General features: G+C 37.7%; 1 protein-coding gene across 6 annotated transcripts in view; it reads right to left on the bottom strand.

Moving 5' to 3' along the window:
* Positions 1-5334, bottom strand: part of vps13a (vacuolar protein sorting 13 homolog A) — a 39741-nt gene extending 34407 nt beyond the window's left edge. For 5 of the 6 annotated variants that reach the window (XM_034872225.1, XM_034872223.1, XM_034872226.1 and 2 more), the window contains exons 1-13: positions 5116-5334; positions 4348-4391; positions 4216-4258; positions 4032-4127; positions 3482-3583; positions 3192-3301; positions 2928-2987; positions 2704-2763; positions 2350-2430; positions 1801-1858; positions 1273-1400; positions 991-1097; positions 670-841 (exon numbers count right to left, since the gene is read on the bottom strand). In XM_034872225.1, coding sequence (XP_034728116.1) covers positions 670-841; positions 991-1097; positions 1273-1400; positions 1801-1858; positions 2350-2430; positions 2704-2763; positions 2928-2987; positions 3192-3301; positions 3482-3583; positions 4032-4127; positions 4216-4258; positions 4348-4391; positions 5116-5215 — 1161 coding nt within the window. In that variant the 5' untranslated portion in view covers positions 5216-5334. The remainder of the gene's footprint in view (positions 1-669; positions 842-990; positions 1098-1272; positions 1401-1800; positions 1859-2349; positions 2431-2703; positions 2764-2927; positions 2988-3191; positions 3302-3481; positions 3584-4031; positions 4128-4215; positions 4259-4347; positions 4392-5115) is intronic. The other variant, XM_034872222.1, reaches the window with a different exon arrangement.
* Between the last annotated feature and the right edge of the window lie 4575 nt (positions 5335-9909).

Genomic DNA, 9909 nt, shown 5'->3' on the forward strand with positions numbered 1-9909 from the left:
ATTGTGGTCACTGTGGTCAGGTCGGTATTTGTATACTGGTGTACAATTAAGCAGAAAAAGCAGGGCTGAGCTTTCACAAGCAGTAATGTCCCACTAGAAATGCATTGAGTGAGGCAATAGTTAGCCAAAAATGTTCAGAACTCAAAGCCACAATAAAAATCCTTATAGTTAAACAACAATAAAATAAACAGCTTGGCTGAGATGTGACCGCCGGAAGAAAGTTAATCCCCCCTATTAACTTTCTTCCGCTATTAACCTTGCTTTCCCTTCTACATAATTTGGCCTTTGCACTCACAAATACGGATTTCAATATCGTAAAATTCAAATACACCTTACTGGCATGTAAAAAAAATCTAATACAAAAATAATAGATGTGTAGTAAAGACATCAACAATTCTAAATAAAATTGGTATAGGGAAACAATGTAATATTTGTATCTATTTGAAATCAATGCATCATAATATAGGAAAAGAACTTGGATGAAGGGACTAATATTCAAAGGCTTAAATGTATCCGGAACTTGGAGACTTTTAACATGTAGTGTTTACCCTTTGAATAACATCATATGGCGGTGTCAGTGATTCTAATCTGATGATCTAAGAGGTAAGAAGTAAGTTAGAAACTAGACATATTCTTCCCCTCCTTGTGCTCAATTCAGCCCTGTCCCACCTCTAGTGCCTTGAGCAGCTCCTCGCTGGGTTTCTTGCTGGTGATTTTGGTCTTGTAGAGGTCTCGGTAGCTTTTTACCATTTTCCGGTGAGTACAAATGTGTTGCCATGACCACATTTGGAGACGAGGCTTCACATCCACCTCCAGGATGCTTGTGATCACATAAAACCACCTGCAATTTAAGAACAGAGAAGCATACAGTCAACTTCACAATACATTTTAAGTATTGGCAAAAGCAGGGGTTGTAAAAAACTAAATAATGATTCATATGATCATTTGGCATTCAATAATCAAAGTCAAATAGTAAAAGTGTTATCTGACCATATGCGGGCATTCTTGTGAACGTGGACCATAGGTCTGTACTTCCTGTATGGCAGATTCCGCGACATCAAATCTATTGAGCCCAGCAGCTCCAGGATGCTAATGTACTGAAAAGAGATGAAAGAAGCAATTACACAATAGCAAAGAGTACTGCCAGAAATGCAGTTATCATCACTGAACATCATATTAACAAGTTTCTCCCCATAAAAAACTTGGTTTTAACCAGTCTTTTTAATAGACACGTACACACACGTACACGTACACACACGTACACACACACACCTGTGGTCTGTTGAGTTCAATGGCCACCTCACTGAGATTGACCATTAGGTCCACTTTGGGAGAGGAGAAGTCCACATCTGACCTGGGATTCATCCTCAGTTTAGCGTCCGCTGAGATTGGACGGAAAACTGTGGACCAGCAACAACAAATAGATTATTTAAAGCAAATTGTTGATCTTAATGATGTTTTTATAAACGCTGGTTTTGCAGTACATGGATTAAAGTTTGTATGGGCAAAATGGACATGTATTTTTGTTGGATTCGAAAATTGTGACTAGGGTTTTGTGTAGCAAAGATAACCCTGATAATCTGCTAAAATGTGTTAGTGATGATGGTGATTCAAGCTATTTAATTCACACATTTCTTTCAGGCACAGCTGTGCCATTGCAAAACATTATATTCTAAGTGAAATTCACACATTACTGTTTCATGCATGTCAAGTACGTAAGTAACTTTAGATGGGTCTTATAGTAAGCTTATTAGATGATAGCACAAAACTGTGAATGAAGGATGACAGCGAGAGACTCACTGAAGTCATGGCTGACAGAAAGAGAGTTTTTGGTATCCACGCTTCTCTGGAGACATTGCTACACAAAGACAAAAAGAGAGGAGAGTTATCTAAATTTTACCGGCTTTCTTTATTGAATATTTCCTTAACCTCTTAACATTGTTCAGCTATTTTTGTTACTGCTTTACCAACATGCAGAAGTTAACCATCACAACCCCACATTTATAAACATTCTACCCATTGGGCTTATCCTAGAAAGAGACTTTGTAATAGATGGTTAATTAAACCGGCATTGATCTCAGAGAAATATGTGGAAGCCGTGTTCCAGTATTCAGCTGAGATCATTTAATAACAAAGGCTTTAAAAGGATTTGAGAAAAAGGCCTTTCATATTGTGACTATGATAATTGGAAAGGGTTCTGTTGAGGGAGAAACCCTGATAAAGTTGTGTTCTGCGAGCCGACAATAATAAGTTTGGGTGTTCAGCCTAAATAAAGCAGAATAAGACCATTGACCATATCTAAGCTGGGGAAGACAAGGGACAACACCGTAAAATAAAAGGGAAACTCACCAAGGCCTCATCTGCACTGTGATTGGAGAAGAGCAAAGAGTTGACATTCCAGTAGGCAAACAAGCTGTCTAATTTAACCAACTGAGAAGAAAGAAAACACAAAGCAATTAAAATAGTGCAGATGCTTACAATGAGGACAAAACAGATGACGATGTACAATGCTATATACGTTTAGTTATGAGAAGAAATAATTGTCTCCTGAACTAACTGCTGACAAACCGAACCAACTGGTTCAACTTGCCAAAAAATTTTCCCAAAGGTTTCAATTTCAGTTTCCTCAAAGAGATAAATTAATTAAATGCATTGACAAAATAACAATTTATAGAGTGCAGATTAAGTGGTAGAATTTCTTACCTTGAAGAAAAGCCTGGAATTTTCATCCAAAAGTCTGGGATTCCAGTTCTTATCAGATGTCTGTAAGGCCAAACAAGCAATGACATACAGGGGTCTTCATGCGATTACTTTAAAATTGGACATATAATTATGTTTAAGTGACATGTATTATTCTTAATTAAGAACACCTTAAATGCTGAATGTAATATAGGATCTAATATGACAGGAGGGAGATTACAAATTACCTGAAGACTGAGGTTTTTAAGTGACACTCCAAATGACAAAGGGCAGTTTGGATTGGTGACCTGTGGAAAACAAACAAGAAAAATAAGAGCTACGCCTGAATAAGGATTGGTTACGAATTTATTTACTCTGCGTGATCCTTGCTGTCTTGTTGGTAGATTTAAAAATGAACCTCTTGTGCTCTGCGTTTATCCCTTACTGCTCAAGTTACAAACACAGAGTTGAGTAATGCCGTATTCATTAGGTAAATCAGTTTGAATACTCACATTATCTTCATAGCGTACATGGATGTTAGAGATCTTGACCTGCAGGTTTTTGATGACCTGAGTGACAAGCTTCTCCACAAAAGTGTCCTGTTTTTCCAGATCAGGGTTCTCTGTCAAATATAAACAAATATGATAAATGTGGCTTGATTTGGTCCTGCTGCATAAATCTTTACTTTAAGAACAAAGATTTCACGGATTGCTCCCTGATAACAAAGGGTAATGCACACACACACACACACACACACACACACACACACACACACACACACAAACACACGCTGAACCCTGACCTTGCTCGGCAGCCTTTAGCTTCGTCTCCTCTATGCGCTGTAGTTCTCTCTGACGAGCCTCCTGCAGCTGCTTCTCCTCCTTTTCTGCATCATACTTTATACCTAAAAAGAATGGGGTCAATAAAAAATACTATTTGTCTGTACATCTCTGGAACTAATTAAATATGCAGAAGGTTAACTTTACATGTACTTTAGGGTCATTAATAAGTGAGATACCTTCTTTGTCTTACTACTGTGCTATACATTGTTTTCTCTGCTAATCTTAAAGGTTATTCATTTGACTGAATTTGAGATTACTGCTATTTTAAATGCATGCTTTGAGATTTTTCACAACAAAACAAGCCATTCAAATGCAAAGATATTAAAATGTTTTTCAATTTTTAAAATGTGACTATGTAAACAGAGGAGCCTAATCATCTTAACATTGACATGCAGCAGGTTGATGTCCTTCAGGCACTGTATATGTCTACTGAAATTAAGCATATGTGCTGTATGATAAGTCCTTAAAACCTTTTTTAAGTATTTAGCTGGACATAGATGATGATCTTACTTGCTGTGGGGACTATGAGCAGATAGACGCCATCCAGTGTCGCCTCTACTGACTGGGTGTAGAGGTTTTTCCATGGTATCTTTAGTTGCAGCCGTCCTTTTGACAGAAACAAAAAGTAAGAATATTTTCTTTTGTACCAAAGGGAAAGTGGCAAAAAGGGACAGTAACTACTGTACAATCTCACCTATATGGCCAGCTCTCACTTTAAAAGGAATGTCAAGTTGACTCTGCAACAAAAGGAAAGTCAATTATTGTAACACAAATCCATAATGAATGCCAAAATGAAATGAGCTTAGTTACTTATGTAGCAACTTACCAAGGCATTTTCCTTTATTTCAAGATTTGTAAGAATAGCGTCACCTGTGATCAGAGTATTTGTTTACTGATAGTTTATATGTCCATTCTAATAGACTATACAAAGTACTTAGTATTGTGTAAGGCTTAGTATTATAAGGCTCAGAGAAACAGTCAAATCTACAAATTAGGTATTTGGTCTTTGTCAATTTATTTAATGCAACACTCAGGCAACGGAAAACATATCTCATTAAGGCATTTCATGACAGGTTTGGTAACACGAGGGGATTCACTCTGTGGTTGAGCTAACGTGAGTTAACTAGCTAGCAGTTGCTACACATTAGTACACGTTTAGCAGTGGCTCTAGAAACCCTATTCTAACCCTCCCATAGTGTACAGAGCTATAACTTTCTGGTTATGTTTGTGAAAGGAACTAGCTAGTCTGACCCGGCTGTGTGAAAGGGTGTGACCTCGAACTCCTCGCTTCTTAGAAACTCACTAAGCACTAAGCAAATAGCCTTGCAGTAGCAAATAAGGCACGTTAACATGAGGTAATTGTAGCTGTCCGACATTAACAATGCCGACTGGTCTATCCATTAACTACTATTAGGCTGCACTTATCTTGCTCACACTGGATAGCTTACGTTGAAACAGATAAACTGACACAAACAGTTGAGGGCGCCTCTGTAACACAACTGGTATAGTCTGTTAGCATTAGCTAGCTAGCTTGTCGAGCGAGCAAGCGTTATGTCAGTCCACTAAAATGAGAAACACAAGTTCAGTTAGCTACCTCCCCATATGCCAAGCTTTAGCTGTGAGGTGTCAAGGTTGACAACGTAGTCCCCTAAAAATCGGTTGAGGACATCTACCACCAAGCTTTCGAAGACCATTTTCGCGTTTCTCTCATCTAACGCTACCTATCACCATGTTTACATTCTGAGGTCTAGTTTCGTTTGCCCAGGGTTTGACACAACCTCAACGTCAGATTAGGACGTCCTCGGAGGGCAGTGCTTTGACGTCATGCCGTACTTCACCCACTGCGGTAAGACGTAAATGTCTGTTTATTTCACTTAGATTGTTGAATAACAAAAAAGTATTACAATTGTGCAAATTGTAGAACCTTTTTTTCTTCTTGAAACCTCTGTTGTTTATATTTACATGTACCTTTTTATTTTGTCATTCATTTTCTTTGTTCTTGATTCTGTTATTTCATCGTTTGAATAACTTCGTATGTTTTTTCTTTATATCTTCATACATTTGTACACTTGATGTAGGTTTATGGGCTGTTACTGTTTACCTGATTCTGTGTATCCTGCATTTTGTCAATTACAAAAAATAAATAGATAACAAAACAAAACAAAAAACATCCATCCATCCACCATACATCATTATAACCAATTATTTGGTGATCTATCTTTTATATAATTATAAAAAAAAATCGTCTATTTTTTAGTTTTACAGCACAGTTTTTTTTTCCTACCCTTTTCGTCATCTCAATATTGTTTAATATTAGCCTGTCATTTATCTTTTTGACGTTAGGTGTGAAATCCATGTCTGAATTTGTGCTATTCTTAATAAAATAAAAAAGTTGGTTTAAAATAGGAAAAGAAGGGGGAAAGAAGGAAACTAAGGGTAAGTAGATGCACATATTGTATTATTATTATTATTATTATTATTATTATTATTATTATTATTATTATCATAGTCTATGTCATATGAGATAGATGAGTGGCCATTTTTATGCAGGCTTTTTATGTAAATGTATTGGCAAATATACCATAACAACACACTCACCACATTTATTTTTATAAATTTCATTTATTTCATTAATGAAAACAAACCGTACATTGACACCAAACTGAAGGTCCAAACAGTATGAAAGCTGTTCAATTTGCTTTTTTTTTCATGTTTTTACGTAAAGACTGTCCTCTGGTCTCATCAGTGACTAAAATCAAGTACTAGTAATTGAATTTGTTTGTTATTAACAATTTTCCATAAAATAATTTGATAAGTAAAATAATAAGTAAATAGAAAAATAATGTAAGTAAACTATCTTTAAAGCACTTTTCAATCAGTAGACCTACTTAAAATGTGCTTTACAGAAGGTAGACACGAAAAATAAAACATCTATATTTGAACTTGCAGATCCCAAACTGTTATTGTCTGTATGGTTTTGTCTGAGAACATAACAAATATAAACATGCTACAAATCACATTGCAGTTTGGTTGGTGGTTGGATTCCAAAAGTAGAATCACATTTTTAGTACCTACAATTGCATACTGCATGTGTACTTATTGACACATGCTACTGGTTTCTTTTTGCTTAATATATGCCTAACCATCTGGGAATTGTCTTTTACATAGCAGCTCTAAAATGCTTGTACAAACTATATTGTTTATTATGTACCTCTCTTTAACCTTTGTCTTTACCAAATATTGTTATGTTTATCACATATCATGTGCTGTTTTGCCACACAATTACACAAAATGAGTTATTCTTTTACTGTTTTTTTAGGAGGGAGTAATTGAAACAGTGGTTTGGTGATTACTCCAACCACTGTCCCTCTCCTCAGTGTTCCAGCTGCAGGTTTATCCACCACTTTTAACCTGAGCTGCAGTTCCTGCAGATCCTCTCTCCTGAGCTCTGTAAAGAAGAAGTCTTCTTTAAACACAGGGCTGCGACAGTTCCTGATGGTGGAGCTCTCCTGTTGCTGCAGCTTCCCCGGGGTCAGGCACAGATACAATGCACAGTTCAGGGTTTGTTGGTCAGTATCATCCCATGGGCCTTCTACAGACACAACATGGACTCTGACTGTGGAAAGGGATGAGAACGTGTTAGTGGAGCAGGTGATGTGCTCAGCAAAGAGGCGCACTTTACCACGGCCTTGTAAAGGGAGGACTTGCTCATGCTGAAGTCTCTTCTGGCACTGCAGAAAATCCAACGGGAAGAGGACAGGTGGGGCTAACGTGAGTGAGCTTCCCTTTAAGCTTGAAGGGCTACTGGGTGAGTTTGTTAAACTTAAATGCCCGCTCTTCCAACTCCCTCTGTCCTCTCTGCTGTCAATTAACGAGGGACAGGAGATTGCTCCTTTAAGACGGCCATTGCCTGATGGGAAGCAGAGAGAGGATTTCGCACTATGAGGGGAACTGAGGGGAGATGAGTCACTTGAAGAAGGTGTTTCACTTCCTGTGCTGCCTGTCTTTGAGAGGTCCTTGGATGAAAACAGTGAGAGAAACCCTGACAGTGATTTTTTTGGCAGGTTTGTGACTTTTGCCAGCCTGGGTGCTGCAGTAAAGCTTCTATCTAACATGTAAACAGAGCCCGTTGAGTGGAACAAAGACTCTTTCCTTCGAGTGTTGGGGCTCTCGTGTATCCCAGCCAGACCATACCCCTCTGCAGAGAATGGCAAAGGTTTCTTTGTAGCCTTCCAAGCCATTGATACATCACTTTTCATCATCTTCACATCCTTCGTCTTTACATGTGTAGTGTTCAAAGAAGTGCTGATCTCGGCCATCTGGTTATGGTGGCCTAGGTAAGGGACCATTGTCTTGGCTTCCAGCAGAAGGCTTCTTTTGCAAAGCTTCGGGGGCAGGCAGAACTCCGGGATCTTGTCTGGTGTAAGGATGTTGATGTGCAGATTGTGAGAAAGACTGACCTTAGAAGACAGAAAGACATCCTCCTCACTCTTCCCCATGTAACGATTCAGCTCTAGAGGAATGTTCTCCATGCTCTCCCTGATCTTCCCAAAGACCCACATAGTTATTTTCTGATGATTGAGTAGGATGTGAAATCTTTATAGAATCCAAACTTTTTTTCCTTTGACAACAAGAATAATAACGGTAAAAAAATTTGGTCAATCAAACAAACCATGCACAAAACAGAACACTCTTTTTCAGAAGTAGAAAGAGACAAAGTCAAAGTTTATTCCATATGGTGAAGTGACAAATCTCTTCTTCTCACCTGCTGACGTCTTGATGTGTCCACATCTGAAGAAAGATCTGTATGAGTGTGAGGGGTGTTACAATGACAGATTTTAAAGGTGAGCGCGAGGTGCGGCATCATTGGTCCGCCGCCCCTGCCTGCGTCAGAAAACGGGCTGTCCACGAACATACACACCACAGCACACAGTAGTTACTGAGTGTCTTTTGGAAACTGGGTGGATGGCTATCAGAATCAGGTGCATCTGTGAGCATTTAGTATGTAAGCATGTGTTATGTTGCGATTTACATTAGCACTAAATCATTCCTGTATTAATGTAAATAAAGGAAGCTAATGTCACAAAGCATTATGTGGGATGCTCTAAATGCCCCTTAAACATGCAGTATATAAATTTAAGGCTACACTACTGATACATTTTGGTATCTGAGGTCAAATATAAATAAATACATACTATTATATTATGTATGACACAGTACTCTACTCATTAAATTAAGTAACACATTGACGTGTTGTAAATATTGTTGTGGGGCTAAATGATGTAAGTACAATCTGCTTTTGAGAAAGCTGACCTCTTGTTCAAAGGCTTCAAAGAAAGAAGCACCCCAGGCCTACAGAGAGCACCCACCACCTCAAAGACCTACTGACCTTTAAACAGGTCCAGACAAACAAGTGCTCTGACGTGTTTGAGGCAACACAATACTACCGAATCTTACATTTATATTTGGTAATTTTGCATTGATCCTTGAAAGGAAAAGAACTTCATAGCAATAAGATCAATAATGTTTACTTTATCAAATGTCATTTTCTATTATTTCAAACCCAACAAATTTACTTGTGAATTAAGACATTTCCTCTTCACTCAACAGAAGGAAAGGTTCTGTAATTGTAGGCTTTCGTAACATACAGAATATATTAGTTTGACTGCCCTTGTTGATTTTTCATAAAATTGTGATCATGATTGCCAGCTTAGCAGATGAATTACTGAACATAGAGGGTATTCTGTATCTGCAGGATGAATATGTCCTCCTCAGTCATTTAAGCTCAGACATTTCCAAGGTGCACATTAATTCTTTTCTATATATTTGTATTGCCATTAATGAAATTAATGGAATTCCGTGTATTAAAATGAAAGTTTTTTACATTGTAAAACACATATTTATCTTGTTTACTGCAGCCTTTCTACCATAAAATGACTTTTTTCTCTTTGGTTTATGTCCAAATTTTGAATGGAATTGAATTATGATAGTGGGTTTGTAATAATTAGTACCACATCTATTTTATCTAGTCCAGATTATTCTGTTCTTATAGACTCTTCATTCCTCATGCCTCTATGGAAAATGATCTAATCTAATCTAAGAACACTGAACGCATGTTAGAATGATTTTTCTAAACTTCCCCATGTGAAGAGACTGAATGAATTTCATGTTATCAAACACCGGACCTTGTCCTCCGTACACAGACGAAGCCTGTTTGCGGAACTTGAAGGCTCTGTGAACAATGTGAGCTCCTCCGCCACAAGAGGGCATAAAGGGATAAGATTTCCTTTTCTGGCAACCTTTGTCTCAGTTACAGTTTTTTCTGATTGCTTAAGCACATTTTTTGTAACTATTGGCTATTTTTGCAAAACTCTACACACAAATAAGA

This window comes from Etheostoma cragini, chromosome 5, assembly GCF_013103735.1.
Source record: "Etheostoma cragini isolate CJK2018 chromosome 5, CSU_Ecrag_1.0, whole genome shotgun sequence".
NCBI classification, from domain to species: domain Eukaryota; kingdom Metazoa; phylum Chordata; class Actinopteri; order Perciformes; family Percidae; genus Etheostoma; species Etheostoma cragini.